A 15,524-nucleotide genomic window follows, 5' to 3' on the forward strand; every position below is an offset into this window, starting at 1 on the left:
ATTGCGTATTAAATCACAGAAGCAAGCTCCTGAAAAGGATGCAGAATTGAAGAGAAAATACGAAATGCAGAAGACGGGATCCAAACATGCGTGGGAATGGCGAAGATGGTTAGAGGGCCGCCAAGTTGAGAAACTCGAGGCAGGGGTCGTTGGTGGTGGTGCGGTGTCTGTGGGTTGAGGACAGGTTGGCACAAAAAAGTGTCAAAGACTCGCTGTGAAGCTCCTGTGCAGCTGTGGATGGACCACACTGCCCCCTTCTGGAAGGCTGTTTGTCGGCGTTGGCTTCCGAAAAGCGCATTGAGCTAAGGAGTAAATGAAAATCAGCTTGAATGGAGAGCACGGCAGGCCAATGATTATTTATTCGCCTCCGGCTTTGCTAGTTTAATCTAGAAATGTCTAGTCTCCCTCAGGAGGTCGTGGGGTCTCGTGATGATGGATTCTAGAGATGAAGCTTGGGTACTGTTCCGCGGTCTAAGACGGAGCATGAGCCTTTACTGGAGACTGTCACGAAATAGAAGGGACCCTGGTCCACCACCTCCGCGTCGTAGGTAGGCATGGCCCGAGCTGTGTCGATTGGGCTCGCGCGGTTCCTTGCATTACGCTGTGCTAAGGTGAAGACAACTGTGGCGTGGAGCTCTCCATCTGTGGCTTGAACAGCACCAGCCACATCTATGTCTGAAGCTTTCCTGACCCACTTCTAGAAGTCGGGGCTGGTTTCACCGCGATTTCTGCACGGACCCCAAAACGGACCCCTGTCCATCGCTTAGTCCACGCCTTCTCCAAAATGGCAAGCTGCAGCTTTGAGAGCAGGACCCCTGACGAAAGCGAAGGTGGCCTGTGATTTTCCTCCCACCTGCCGGGCAGCTTCAGCTCTGTCACCACGCCAAATTGAAGCTCTCACGGCACCGCCCTGTTCAATGCGGACAACCTGCTGATCAGCCCTTGGAACGCGCCACAATGGCTGAATCATACCCAACCCTCTCCCAATGCGCGCTTGTCGCCGGCGCGCTTAAGGTCCTCCTCTTCCCGGCCTAGTAAGTGGACCGCCGACCGACACCTCCGAGAAGCCACCGTCGCTGACCTGCCGCGAAGCAAATCCACCGACTTCGAAGTCCACCGGAACTGGCTCGCCATCACGAACAGCCTGCCTTTGTCCAAGTGGTACTACGAGAAGACCTCGGAATGGACCCTCGACTACCCTCCCTTCTTCGCCTACTTCGAGTGGGTCATGTCCCAGGTTGCGAAGCTCGTCGACCCGGCCATGCTCAAGGTCTACAACTTGGAATACGATAGCTGGCAGACGGTATACTTCCAGAGATGGACTGTCATTATTTCGGAGCTGGTCCTAGTCTATGCGCTGCAGCGGTGAGTGCACCCACTTGTCCTTCGAGATGGGAACAACAGCTTATATGGGGTATCACTAGATTCATCGAGACCGCGACGGGAGGAACGAGACGTGCTGCCCAGGCTGCTGCCATCTCAATTCTTCTTTCCCCCGGTCTTTTGATCATTGACCACATCCACTTCCAGTACAATGGCGCCATGTACGGTGTGCTCATCCTGTCTCTCGTTCTGGCGAGGTCCAAGTCGGGCTTGCTGGGCAGCGGGCTGGTGTTTGCTGCGTTGCTGTGCATGAAGCACATCTATCTGTACCTCGCCCCGGCCTACTTTGTCTTTCTTCTCCGTGCCTACTGTTTGTCGCCCAAGTCCATGTTCAGAATCCAGTTCCTCAACTGCATCAAACTGGGAGGTGGTATTGCGGCCATCTTTGGTGCCGCATTTGGACCGTTTGCAGCTCTGAATCAGATACCACAGATGATGAGCCGCCTTTTCCCGTTCTCGCGTGGGCTTTGCCATGCCTACTGGGCCCCCAATGTCTGGGCTCTGTACTCCTTCGCGGACCGCGTCCTCATTTATGGTAGGTCATCCACCGACCCATGACTATTCCACAGGAGCATGCTAACAGAAATTTAGTGGCACCCAGGCTCAATCTCCCTGTCAAGGCCGAAGCCATCAACAGTGTCACCAGAGGACTCGTGGGTGACACTGCCTTTGCGGTGCTGCCAGAAATCAGTCCACGCACTTGCTTCGCTCTCACGCTCTTCTTCCAGGTGCTGCCTCTGATCAAGCTCTTCTTCCAGGCCCAGATACCCTTGCCCTGGGACAGCTTTATTGGGGCGGTGACTCTGTGCGGCTACGCTTCATTCCTCTTCGGATGGCATGTGCACGAGAAGGCCATTCTTCTCGTCATCATTCCCTTCAGCCTTATTGCGCTCAAGGATCGCCGCTACCTCAGTGCATTCCGACCATTAGCTGTCGCTGGACACGTCTCTCTCTTCCCCCTCCTGTTCACGTCGGCGGAATTCCCAATCAAGACGGTTTACACCATCTTCTGGCTGATTCTGTTCCTCCTGACCTTTGACCGATTGGCGCCGGCTTCCAGAAAGGCCAGGTTCTTCTTGCTCGACCGATTCAGCACGCTGTATATCGCAGTCAGCATCCCGTTGATCCTGTACTGCTCACTGCTGCACCAGATAGTGTTTGGGAAGCGGTATGAATTCCTGCCGCTAATGTTCACGAGCTCGTACTGCGCGGTGGGGGTCGTCGGCAGTTGGCTCGGTTTCATGGTGGTTTACTTCACGTCATGAAAGTGTGGAAAACCGCTTTCTAAGCGAAGGGTTGTTCATATTAATCGTGTATAAAAGACGAAAATAAGACAAAGACTGTGCCCTTGGGCGAAACTTTTGCGTGCCAGTGATGACGGCCAGTTGCCGGAAGTCTAAAAGAGACGCTTCGTCCCGTGGGGGCCTGTTCGACAAGAGCCAATCAAAATGCAGAAACTCACGTGTCTGGAGGCTGACAGCAGCACCCAGATCCACTAGCAGCCATGTCCCAGGCGAGAAACAACATTTTGGAGCTAACGGCTGAGCAAGGGGACCGGGGGTCGTGGGCCCCTGGGACATAACCCATTGTATGCCATCAGCAAACGGAAGAGCAAAACAAACGCATGTCGAGCACAGTTTTGGCCATGCAGAATCGGGATTTGCCTAATTGACTGCTCTGGAATGCACTTGTAAGGAAATCACTTACACGGAGCTCGGCGGCCCGGAGTGGCCTTGTCGAAGCAGTCCGGCCTTGATATCGCGACTTTTCTCGAGCCCCGTCCGTCGGAGGCATACAAAAAAGATCACATACAAACGAATCATATCAAATTTACCACGGAAGCATTTGGAAGTAAATTTTAAGGCGTTGTGGTGGTAAAACGGTGCTCCTCCGGGTGCGATCCCGAGGAGGTGATTGACGAAAAACAGCCTACCCGTCAAGGCCGGACGGTGCACATGACATATATGAGGATAAATCGACGAAACTGGAGTCTTTTCGGTCACTTGAGTGCTCAATCGATTGCTCCGGCGGCGGCGAGTGCAACGAGTACAAAATCGTGGGTGGCCGACGCGGGTGTGGGATTCCCGAGGTGGACGGGGTCGTGGCGGGTGGAGGAGGGTGAGGAGGCCTGGTGAGCAGCGCTCTGGGAGATGGGATGCGGAGGCACCGTGGGCCGAACGGGCCAAGCGGGCGTGGGCCAGGACCGCTTTTACTGGCGCTCTTCGTCTTTTTCCCTTTTCCTTTCCCTCCCCAAGCTCACCACTTCTCTTCCCACCTTTTTGTTTTTTTTCCTCGACGTTTCACCCACGACTCGCAGGCTGCGCGTTTCCTCCATTAGCCCGCGACCACAACCACCCTCAACATCGCCATTTGCAACCACATCTACCGCCCTGACACGTCTTGTTCGACCCGCACCGCGTCCGCCAACTCGCGTGTAAGTGCACCGCCGAACCTGCTCTCCCCTGCCCGACACCTCGACCGCGCCTCCGCCCCCTCCGGCCGCGACCACAACAACCCGCCACGACCAGCACGACGCGCCGCTATCGACCGGCAGATGCTTCTCGAGAGTCTCTAACACCACTTACACCGGTTCAAGAGAAGGAAGGCTGCAATACAGCCTCGTTGCGCATTCGGACCTCGACTTTTGGACCATGCCATTGTAGCCCACCGCCACCATGGTACGGACCCCGTACGCGCCCCGAGGGAGCGCGCGCCGCTGACTTGCAATCCAGGTCTTATTCAAGCGCAAACCGGTGCAGTTCTTGCCGCCCAAGGACATTAAGGATGACAATGCAGAGGTTCGAAAATTGAACTTCACGGACGATGCGACGAATACTGATGTAAGCCCTCAGGTCTGGCACATACCGCAGACCGGTGAAGTCTTCGCCCATTATGAAGACTATTTAACTAGGTGAGCTCCCCGTTTTTGCGTTCTGGTGGGTGTTCCGAGCTAACTCGGTGAAGAATGGATTTCTACAAACAGGTATGTTTAGTCTAGGTGGGGCTATGGGCCAAGACTTGCTCACACCGCATAGCGCCGATTCATTTGCCAGATCACAGGGCACTCTGGCTTGACGTTTTTCGAAGCTCTCAAGAGCGAGGTTTGTACTAAGACGTCATCCCCACACCTAGACACTAACACGCGATAGCTTGCTGGCGCCGAAGAAGTCGAGCAGGCCTTCCCCGAAGCCCTCAAGGGCCCGGTGCTGCGACGCGTACAATTCCAAACGGTCTCTCGAATCGATACCCTGGTAGACATGGTTTTTGAAGAGTTCAGGGCGGACTACTACCCTGGCGAAGCAGTCACAGTCAGCACGGCAGACGGAGAGAGGTTGCAGGGCGTTGTCAGAGAAAAGACCCGGTTTGGAGGCAAGGTACTACCCGACGGCACCTTGACACCTCCCTACACTAGATACACGGTCAGCCTCGACGAGAGACCCGGCGCCGAAGCTGTGGTTGACGACGATCACATCTGGCGCGATCGCAAGATCTTTACGAAGTCGGTCCTGCGCTCTTTTATCAAGAAGACGGTGACGCGCGAGGCATGGAACGGCGCCCCGTGGCTCGTCAAGCAGGACTATGCGGCACAATACCACATCGACTCTCGGGTCCCGGCTCACCTGCGCTACGATACAAAGTTGATGGAGCGGAAGCAGATCCAGGCACAGAAGCGAGCAAATCAGCCGCATGGCCAAGAGGCAAACGGAGCAAACGGTGTAAACGGAGCTATGCAGAACGGGCCGGCTAGGTTACCGGAACTGAAACCTGCACCAAAGAACCAGAAGGGCAAGCTGCAGCACCAATCTCCGGATTTCGACGGCAAGGGTTCGCAGGGCATGCTTGCTGGACACGAAGGCGTATTTCAGGCGCCTCCTCATAAGAATCCCTTCCAGCTCCCTCTCAACTTCAGAAACCAGCAAATGCAGCACTCCATGGCTGCTCCCGAAGTACCCCCACCGCCTCCGCCGCCAAAATATCCCATCGAAGATTTGCAGGTACCGATGAGGGAGGGTGTTGTCAGACCGCCGCTGTCGTTCTTCTGCAAGGACCCTCCAGCCAAGACTGATGACGCCACCAAGGGCAGCGCTGGCCCGCAGGACAAGATTTCGATGGAGTCAGTCGGCTTGTTCCTGGAGACGTGGGATACGCTCAACGTCTACTGCGAGATTTTCAAGCTGGATTCATTTACGTTTGACGACTTTGTTGAAGCGATGTGCGCTGCATCCGAAGAGACGACGATTCAGCTATTTGAAGAGATTCACTGCGCCGTTTTGAAACAGCTCGTCAGCGCTGAGGCAGACGGTGGCAAGGTCAACGTCCCGCTGCCAGAAGTCGAGGAGGAGGATGACTCTGAGGAGGAAGAGGAGGAAGAAGAAAAGGAGCCCACACCTGAACCTGACAGGCCGCCTGCTAGAGCCACTAGAAGCAGTCTGGCGAGGGCCGAGGCAGAGAGATTGGCTGCGGAGGCGAGGGCCGCTGAGAAGGAGAGCGAAAATGTGGAGCCCGAAATCAAGCATCGCGCAGACGAGGTTCTCGAGGACTACGACTGGATTGAAGAACTCCGAAAGCGAAACTTCGCAAATGGCGGCTGGGAGAGAATCATCGTTGGTCTGCTTCATCAGCTGTCGAAGGACGAACGGCATGAGAAACAATGCGAAGACCTTCTCGCACAGATCGTTCCCCCGGAGGTGGAGCAGCCCACGCAGGACACCGTCAGGGAGCAGTACGCCAACCTCGACGTTAACCTTCGCGTCCAGGCACTGCAAATCATCTGCTTGCTTACCACCAGAACCAAGGCCATGCGCACGTACATGGAGGAGTGCAGCGAACAGATGACTGCTTTCCGCAAGGAGAAGATTGACTGGCAGCGTCAGAGGAAACAAGCGTGAGTTACGTCAATCCCGTCTCACCTGAGAGTGCTAACATCCCGCAAGACTTGAGGAGCTGCGTGTTCTAAACGACCAGCGCAAGATCTTGTTGCCCGACAACATGCCACCGTCGCCGCCTCCTGAAGCGGAAAAGCAGGATGAAGACGTCAAGATGGCCGATGCTGATGACTCAGTCGCGGATGCCGAGGATGAAGTTGCCGACTCCGAAGAAGAGGGCGCTCCCCGCAGAAACATCCGTCGTGCCAACGATCGTGCTGCTGAGAGGCAGCGCAAGCGCGAAGAAGAAAAGAAGCGCAAAGAGAAGGCCGAGGCCGCGAAGGTGCCCAAGCAGTCGAAACAGTTCATCAAGGTCCTCAAGGACATCACCAAGAAGGAGGAGTTCATCAAGAAGTGTGAAGAGGAAATTGCCGTCATCGACAACGACCTTCGCGAAGCAGACTGCGGTCGAACCAGGGTGCTTGGCAAGGATCGATTCTGGAACAGGTACTACTGGTTTGAGCGGAACGGAATGCCCTACGGTGGGCTTCCAGACAGCTCTACCGCTGCCGCCGAATACGCAAACGGTTGCATATGGGTCCAAGGACCTGACGACCTGGAGCGCGAGGGCTACATCGACACCGATCCCGAATACCAGGCCGAGTACAAGACCAAATTCGACATGACTGTTCCGGAACGCAAAAAGCTGGAAGAGGGCACTACTAGCGTTTACAACGCGCGTCAGTGGGGCTTCTACAGCGAGCCGGAGCAAGTCGACGAGCTCCTGAAGTGGCTCGATCCTCGTGGATTCAACGAACTGCGACTCAGAAAAGAGATTGTGGCCTTCAAGGACAAGATCGTAAAGCACATGGAAAACCGAAAGCAGTACCTCGCCAGCGCAGAGCCCGAGGAGAAGGAGGAGAAGAAGGAGAAGAGGAGAGACTCCAAGCGGATGAGTACAAGGGGGCGCCATCATGAGCCGACGCCTGAACCGACGAATTACCGCTGCTTGTCTTGGGAGAACACCACAGCTATGGAGGAACTGGGTCACCTCCATTCTGAGCCCCCTCCTCCCCCAAGACCCAGAAAGCAGACGACAAAGAAGAGGCAGGCCGTTGAGCCCTCTCCCTCTCCTGAGCCGGCGCCGAAGACAAGACGGCGCAAGTAAACGACACGAACACAAAGCAGTCACGACCTGATGGCCGTGTGATGTACTGCCCGGCATTCACTGTAATTACTAGACGTGGCCTGTAACGACTGAACAGAGCCATCGGTATGGGCTGATCTTGCCCAGTACCGACTTTTCGGGGCTTGTTTTTGGAGCTCTTGCGAGCTTTATTTCATGGACCTGGCAAAACATAAACTTTGGTGTTCCGGTAACTGAAAAGAAGAAATCTGACGGATGTCCACCACAACTGGGGGACAAGTCGAATTGTTTGCAGCATGGCTGGCGGGTGAAGGAACTTTTCAAAGCATTGGGCTGGCGGGTTGAATGGCGTGCGTGGTTTGCATTAGCTACATGGGGCTTGGGTTATAGACTCTCCAAAAAGAAATTCACGGATTATCGTTCTGGATGCACAGACTTGCGACGCGTGTGATGATGTGTGCTTGGGGGAAGGTTTTCCTTCGTTCATGGTTTGGCAGTTAAAAGAACGACGGCGCTTCATGCCGTATGATGCTGAAGATACCACGCTATTTTCCATCAAACCGTTGAGATGCCGGGAGAGGTCATGGTCACGATGTCGTCTAGTCTAGACAATATTTCCAAATCTCAGGAAGACGTTGACGAAATACTCCAAAACGACTCGACAGGCGATATTTCGCATTGTGGATCGATGCCAGTGCATCGGAAGTTGCTTGGACTGGTTCTTTCCCTGTCCTACGTACTTAAAGTCATTGCAGATTCAACTCGAGGCAACCACCGAGTAGCATCACTTCTTCCATTGCGTCAGGGATACGTGCCATTCGTCAGGCGATTGGAAGGTTGAATCCTGTCATGCACAACTAAAGGGTTGCCAGTCTCGGCTTCTGACCGAAAATACACAGCAGGCAGCTCCGCAGGCGAAGCTGCGTGAGTTGCCAATGCCGGCACAAACACAATGGATAGAAGGTTGTGTCGTAGCCCATCCTTCCTTTCGACACACCCACGATGAGCGTTTACTACCGACAACCAGGGGGCAGCTGCCGTTATGCAACAAGAACAGAGGCACGGCGTGCTGCTCACAATACCGGCAAAGGCCTTTCCTCAGAAGGTGATACAGGCCTTCCTTTTGCTCCCACACACCCCATGGTGGTTATTACCTTCGAAGTTGGAGAATATAATGGGAAAGCGCCACGGGGCAAGACCAGCAACGGCAACTGGACTGGATCGCAGTTCTGACGACTTCTGGGCTCCCTCTTCTCCCGGAAACCTCCTCGACTCCACTCCAACAACAACAACACTTCTCCCACATTCATCTACGCCCGTCTCAATTTTGGCTGCACTACCACATTCTTCTTCTCAGCAGTTGGATACTTCAACTTACCAGCTTATCATCGTCCGATTCGCTGCATACCCATAACATCGCCATACTCTTCCCACCATGGCTGGCTCCAGTACCGCCGCAATCCCCCGGAATCCTGACTGGGACAAATGGTCTGTAGGCAAGAAGATCTTCCATGAAACGTTCTGGCAACAAATTCGGGATGGCCAGGATGAAGACTTTAAACGCGCCAACCTCAGATTTCTGAGACTAGACGTGTCTTCCGTGGACATGTCTGATCTTTACTTTTTGCAAGCAAAGGTTACCGGCGACTTGAGAAAATACGTGCAGCATATCTGGCTGAACATATCATTCCATAAATGCAAATGTGAATGCCAGCCTGGCGAGGCGGAACCAGATGATGCGACGAAACTGGGCCGCAATCAGCACGGGAATCCGTTCAATAATGGGCCGCACGCGACACTATTGCAACAAGCCATCAGAAAGCTTTTTGACGCCTTGACAGATTGGAAAGAGCCTGCTCTAAACGAAAAAGGGATTGCAATCGAACTTAGCGCACAGTCATACTCTTACAAGAGGCACTTCAACTTCGACAGGTCGTATTTTGGGTCATCTGACGAAATAGGGTCTTCACTAGAACATGAAGAAACACATCAAGACCTTGACGTATCGGCTTTTCCAGATTACACGAAGCGCATTCACAAACAGATGGCATTCCGCTTGTCTGCAGACGGTTTGCCTACGCTTCCAGCAGTCACCAAGTTCGTACTGCGCAGACAGTTTCGTCACAGCCTTATATGCCTGCCAGAAAAAGGCAAAGGCAAAAGCAAACATAAATGGGGATTAAGACCCATCTTAAGAAGGTTGCCTAACCTTAAGTCTCTGGTTTTCGAGCCATGGCGAGCGTGGACTGATGAGCACCAGCGTCTTTGCGATCAAGGTAGGTACGCAGTATTCATATGAGACTCAGGCCAAAGCATGGACGACAGCAAGGACGACAGCAAGGACGACATCAAGGACGACAGCAAGGACGACAGCAAGGACGACATCAAGGACGACAGCAAGGACGATGGCAAGGCCGACAGCAAGGACTCACGTTCATTCATTATCCCATTCATCACTGACTTTTATCATTTAGAATACGGTTTGTTATTGTCGAAGCTGCCAGAAACAATCACAGACGTATCTGTGTATGAGGACAACAACGAGTCCTACGCCCAGAGGATTGCCGGTGTTGACCGCCTTCTTCGTGTCCCCAACGCTTCCCTCGGAAAAGAGCTTGCTGAGGCAAGCCAAAAACTCACAAAATTATCCGTCGCATTCATGGTCGAAGCTGGAGACTTTTTTGATGAGTGCTGCGGAAAAGAGGGCTTCCGATGGCCACATCTGGAGTCTCTTACACTGACATCGCGGCTACTCGCGCGCGACGATAACAAGGCGATATTGGATATGCTGAAGAAGGCCGCAAGGGTTGCTGAACGCATGATTAACCTCAAAACTATGGCGATATGGTTTGGCACCGAAAATAAAGCTTCTTGTTTCGCATACCACCTACGCAGCGGACACAGTCGCATTACCTGGCAAGGCACTAAGTCATTGGTAGATGATACCAAGCTGATTCAGCTCTGGACAATTGTAGCCTGGAAACAAGATGCCTCTTTCGACGGTCTCGTGCAGGAGGGTTTGTCGGACATAGGTTGGAAACTTAATAGTACATACTTTGCGGGCTTAGAAGGGCAGTTGAACTCAGCTCAGGAGCTCAAATCTCATGGGCATGCGGCGTTCCTCTTTGGGGATACCTTGCCCGCCGATGTCATTGACCCGCTTTCTCTGTGGCAGATGCAGCAGGAAGCTCGCGTGTTGTGAGCGTTTACATGTACGTTAAGGGGGCAGACTTAGCATAGAATGATTGTTATGAGTTGTGCTAGCAGGCATTGTCAGTTGGCTTCCGGGCAGTGTCCATACACACGTATATCCTCGTAAAGCGACTATGTTTCAAGTCGTCGTCGTCGTCGTTGTCGTCGTCATCCTCTATCATTGTTATTTTTTTTTCGCTACCCCTATTGTTTCTCTATTGCTGTCGTCGTTCTTGCTAGGACTTGTATCGTTCATTGTACTTCCTGTTATGTTTGTCTTCCGCGTCGTCGTTTCCATGATCTACATCGTTCTCACCCACATAGGTAGCAAGGCTCTTTTGTAGACTTGCGGACTTCGGTGGCACTTCCAATCGTTGAGCAAGCAAATTTTGGATTGAACGATCAGCGTCGCCATCATGTCTTGTCAATTATGTAATCGTTGGAAACTAAATCTCGCCATCAAAACCGCTCAATCGCAACCCACCAAGCGGCGCAACTCATCTCAGCAACGCTCGCCCAAAAGGCACACACAACGCTTTCCCCTAATCATCATCCGTCTTTATAAGAGATTTAAAAAAACAGAAAAGCTTAGGCCTTGCCATTGATGACTCTCAACAGCTCCTCGCCCTTTGGCGCCCCGGTCGAGAGGTTCTCGTAGCCGTCGTCCGTGACTAGGATGTCGTCCTCGATGCGCACGCCGCCGACGCGGTAGTACTTCTCCAGCACGGCCTTGTTGATGAAGCGCGCGTGGCGGGGGTTGCTGAGGAAGTAGCCCTCGATGTATTCCCTGCAAAAGTACCTGCATTCCTCGCGTCAGCATTGTTTCACAGTATCGGGTGTCGTTGGGGATGGCGAGACTTACACGCCCGGCTCGACGGTGACAATCATGTTCTTCTTCAGGTACTGCCGGCCCTTGTACGGCGGGGGCACCGACGCGGCGGCGGCCGTGGCCCGCGCCATGGCGCCCATCATCTCCGGCGTGATGACCTCCCGCTTGCCCACGCGCCCGCCGGCGCGGCCGCCCATGGCGTTGTTCAGTAGGAGAAGCCGCTCCCTGCCCGAGACGTCGTGCACCTCGAGGCCGACGTGGTGGCCCAGGCCGTGGGGGAAGAAGGCGGCGACGGTGCCGGCGTCCCAGACCTCGGCGGGGTCGCCCCGGAGCACGCCGAGAGCGAGCAGGCCCTCCTGGGCGACCTGGCTGGCGTGGATGTGCAGGTCGAAGAAGAGCGTGCCGGGGCGGATCATGGCGATGCACTCGTCCTGCATGCGCTCGACGATGTCGTGAACGGCTTTCGCCTCGGGGGAGAAGCGGCCCGGGATGGGGAGGGTGCGGGTGATGTCGCTGGCGTAGCAGCGCCACTCACAGCCGGCGTCGAAGACGACGACGTCGCGGCCCTCGAGGGGCTGGTCGTTTGCGTCGTAGTGGAGGGTGCCCGCGTTGGGGCCGCTGCCGGCGATGATGGCGTAAGCCTGGTCGCGGGTGCCGGCGGTGGTGCAGCGGGCCTGGAAGATGGCCTCGATCTCGGCCTCGTTCTCGAGGTGGAGCAGGCGCTCTGCGACGCGGCGGTGGGCGGCGGCGGAGACGGCGTTGGCCTTGCGGATCATGGCGACCTCGTACTCGGTCTTGACAACGCGGGCCTGGTCGACGGCGGGCTGGAGGGAGGTGAGGTCGACGCGGACGTCGGCCATCTCGCGGAGGAACTCGCCCGAGAGGGGCACCTGGTCCGGGTGGATGACGTAGAGGGTCGACCCGGGGGCGAGGTGGCGGTAGAGGAACTTGTTGAGCTGGGTGGTGTAGCGGACGTCGTCGACGTCGAACTGCTCGAGGCACTCGGCGATGCCCGGGGTGCGGCCGAACCAGAGGACCTGGCGCGGCTCGACGTAGGGGACCCAGAGGATGAGGCGGTCCGAGGCGAGCTCGTAGGTGACGGCGCAGTCGGCGAAGTTGGCGCCGCTCAGGTAGTAGAAGCTATTCGCGGTGTTAGTCGGCTTGAGGTCCGGAAGGTTTGGTGGGGGGGAGGGGGGCTTTACTATCGTCGTTGCCTGAAGGCCGGGCCCATGTCCGAGTCTTCATATTCGCGGCTTGGTTCGCCGGGGAGGAAGACGAGGCCATCGCTGACGTTGAGCTCGGCGGCGACCTTGCGGGCGTGGAGTTTGGCTTTACGGTGTTAGTCTTATGTCTTTGGTTATATTGACGATGAAACACAGGCAATTCCGCGGGCCTCCCAATAGGCTCATATAACATCACGGCAAAGACACTTTCTCACAGCCAACATCAAAACGGAAACTTGCATACCGGGATACTTGGCCGGGATCGGCGCGACAGAGTTGACAGACTCGATCGTCGGTGAAGTCTTCACCTCGATAGCCCTTCACCGAAGCACAGAACACAAATCAGCAAACATTACTCATCAGTCGGTGTGAACAGGCAAGAGAATCAGAGCGCGTGAGTGAATGAGAGATAGGTGGAGGGGTGTGTGTGTGCACGCAAGCAAACACGGGAACAGCAGGAAGCTCGTTCTGGCATCTTGGGATGGCCGAAGAGGAGCTGCGTGGTGTCTCTCGCCTCCATCGCCAAGGCTCGAGTTCCCGGATTGGACAGAAGGAGATGGAAGTGAACGCGCAATGCTTTCTCCACCTACAGAGCATCAAACTCATCCACCACGACGACATCGTGATCAACGGCGCTCTCCATCGTCATGGTTGCTTCTTTCTGCGATCCTGTGCCGTCTCTTGGGTCGTGAGCAAAAGGCGGGGTCCCTAGTATGTGGTGGTGATGGGTGGTGGGCGTGTGTTTCCCCGTCGTCCGATGGCAAGGGTAGGTGGTGATGGGCGGTGGGTGGTGGTTGGTTCGGCAAGGCGGTCTGACGACGACTGAGTTCCCGCCCAAGAGGCTCTAGAACGTCCCGCGATGGGCCAAGGCAGAGGAAACGCAGATGCGGCTAGGATTAAAGTAAGGTACAAGGTTTTGGGTCTTGGGGTAAGGTAAGGCAAGGCAAGGCAGGTTTAGTTGGGCTGGGTATCCGTAGTGTAAGGTAGGTAGGTAGAGTGGGATGCAGCAGATGTGACGGGACCTCTGGGTGCGTGCCGCTGCGGCTCTGTGGTTCAGCCCAATAGGCGATGCGGCTCGTGAAGGGTGGTTTGTGCTGGATGGGGGTGGCGTTTACGTGGCGTCGCGTGCCAAGACTTTCCCGAGCGGTACCGCAGCGGTGCACTGTAGGGCCAAGTACCTACCGCAGCGTGGGTTCGGACAACAGCCGCGGGCAGGCTACCTAGGTACCCAGAGGCTAGATCAGGTCTCGGTTGCAAGGCGAAACCTGGGGATTGGTCGATCGGTGTCGTTTGTTTGGTGGAGGGGCACTGCGCAGTAAGGGTTGGAGGAGGAAGGAGGGGCCGGAATGACGATGACACTGGAGCGTGCGTGCATGTGTCGTCGTCGTCGTTGTTGTCTTCGGCAGGTAGGGAACTGGGAACAGGTCGAACCGGCGGCGGCGGTGGTATGCGATGTGTGGTTTGTGGGCTCCCGGGTCGTCCCCGTTGTTCTGCGTTGGCGCAAGTTCCGCTCTTCGGTGCCTCCGAGACGTGACGACGGCACGGGGGCGTCTGTTCGGTGTTGCGGGATTACGGAGTCTGACTAAAACGCCTTGAAGCGTCGCTACGAGCCAGAAAAAAAGTGGCCCGGCTCGACGACCTCAGGGTTCTTCTACGCGTAGTGTGAGGAGATGCAGCATGACAAACAACCGTCCCGTGATAGGACGGCCCGTCTTTCAGAAAGAGGGCCCGGCGCGCGAGATTCCCATCGTCCGCGGTGGCCCGTAGTGTCACGACTCACCAGTGGACCTCCCCTTCATTCAGCCCAGTGCGCGCCGTCGCCCGCCATTAAGCGCCCCATCGAAAAGAACATGCAAGAGAAGGAAGGGGGCCGACTTCGGTGCCGAAACGGCCTGCCGCTGCGAGCTGGATTCTGATAAGGATTTAGCGGAGATATCATACCCACAGCGCTACGCCCAGCTAGAGTCCACCACTGTCGTCTTTGGTGTGGACCGGGGACGGTTCCTGTGGGAAAAAAGCGCCGCGATCCAATCACTGCCAATGTCCAGCTTCACCAGTGTTGTATGTATCCCTACTCCGGTACGAATACATACAGTGCCCCTCTCTACATACCTGGTAACTCGACCCCCTTGTCCCCTGGATTTGCAGCGGCGGAAGGTACCGTTCGAACGACTCCCCCCCCTGCTACTCACCTCACCATCTCCATCGGGGTCACACTGTGTGCTCGCGAACATGTCTCCCAAGGTCCCGCGAAGAGGGGAACGAAGAAGACCTCAATACGGTGAGCCATCATCGTAGGTAGCGACCGACGGGACCCTGAGCTAGGAAGGTGGGCAGAACATTCAATATGTTTTTGCTTCAGGCTTGTACGAATAGAGGGCCGCGGTACGGGTACTCCTGTCACACATACTTTTTCTCTCTTCAACGGATACAACGCTCTGGAAACAGGCGGCCAACGGTTCCCGCCTTTTACTCCTCTCGCATCAGCCCCGTCGTTCGTTTCCCTGAATCCCGCATGACTCCTCCTCCAAAACCGATACGAGGAGCGAAGGAAGGTACTTGCTTGTACGTAGATTAGTATCCCGCCCCCAAATGTCGAGGCGTTGGGGAACCGCTTTTCTTGCCAAAAAAGCCAAGATCGCGAGAGAACAGTGAACACACACACCCACTCACCCACCCCTGCCTGGTAAAACCCGTCAATCGCGCCATGCCTTACCGATACCAACCCCCTCCCTCTCCTCCACTGGACAGGCTGAACGTAACGTACCTCGGCGGCCTGTAGGTCAAAAGTCTTGGCCTGTAGCTGCGATGCGATGCGATGCCATGCGCTGCAATGCACGCCGAGCTGCACTCCATTCCATCACTTTCGTAGTGTAGTATGCCTG

At 55.5% G+C, this 15,524-nt stretch overlaps 4 protein-coding genes across 4 annotated transcripts; 3 read left to right on the plus strand and 1 right to left on the minus strand.

Moving 5' to 3' along the window:
- Positions 1–957: 957 nt before the first annotated feature.
- Positions 958–2,648, plus strand: ALG8 (Dolichyl pyrophosphate Glc1Man9GlcNAc2 alpha-1,3-glucosyltransferase; the record flags this gene model as incomplete). Its single annotated transcript, XM_032036042.1, has 4 exons — positions 958–1,034; positions 1,093–1,365; positions 1,425–1,918; positions 1,975–2,648. The coding sequence occupies 4 exons, from the start codon at positions 958–960 to the stop codon at positions 2,646–2,648; spliced, it is 1,518 nt and encodes a 505-aa protein (XP_031885013.1).
- Positions 2,649–4,058: 1,410 nt separating this feature from the next.
- ITC1 (Imitation switch two complex protein 1) lies at positions 4,059–7,416 on the plus strand (the record flags this gene model as incomplete). Its single annotated transcript, XM_032036043.1, has 7 exons — positions 4,059–4,061; positions 4,116–4,181; positions 4,236–4,294; positions 4,348–4,366; positions 4,419–4,484; positions 4,533–6,268; positions 6,318–7,416. 7 exons carry the CDS (start codon positions 4,059–4,061, stop codon positions 7,414–7,416), a joined length of 3,048 nt encoding a protein of 1,015 aa, XP_031885215.1.
- A 2,293-nt stretch (positions 7,417–9,709) lies between these two features.
- Positions 9,710–10,597, plus strand: CGGC5_v007454 (uncharacterized protein; the record flags this gene model as incomplete). The annotated part of the gene is made up of 1 exon (XM_032036045.1): positions 9,710–10,597. One exon carries the CDS (start codon positions 9,710–9,712, stop codon positions 10,595–10,597), a length of 888 nt encoding a protein of 295 aa, XP_031885064.1.
- A 578-nt stretch (positions 10,598–11,175) lies between these two features.
- Positions 11,176–13,288, minus strand: CGGC5_v007455 (putative Xaa-Pro aminopeptidase; the record flags this gene model as incomplete). Its single annotated transcript, XM_032036046.1, has 5 exons — positions 11,176–11,386; positions 11,450–12,556; positions 12,619–12,745; positions 12,884–12,957; positions 13,230–13,288. The coding sequence occupies 5 exons, from the start codon at positions 13,286–13,288 to the stop codon at positions 11,176–11,178; spliced, it is 1,578 nt and encodes a 525-aa protein (XP_031885030.1).
- Between the last annotated feature and the right edge of the window lie 2,236 nt (positions 13,289–15,524).

The sequence above is a fragment of the Colletotrichum fructicola genome (genome assembly GCF_000319635.2).
Source record: "Colletotrichum fructicola Nara gc5 chromosome Unknown KSG_Nara_v1_contig04, whole genome shotgun sequence".
Classification (NCBI taxonomy): Eukaryota; Fungi; Ascomycota; class Sordariomycetes; order Glomerellales; family Glomerellaceae; genus Colletotrichum; species Colletotrichum fructicola.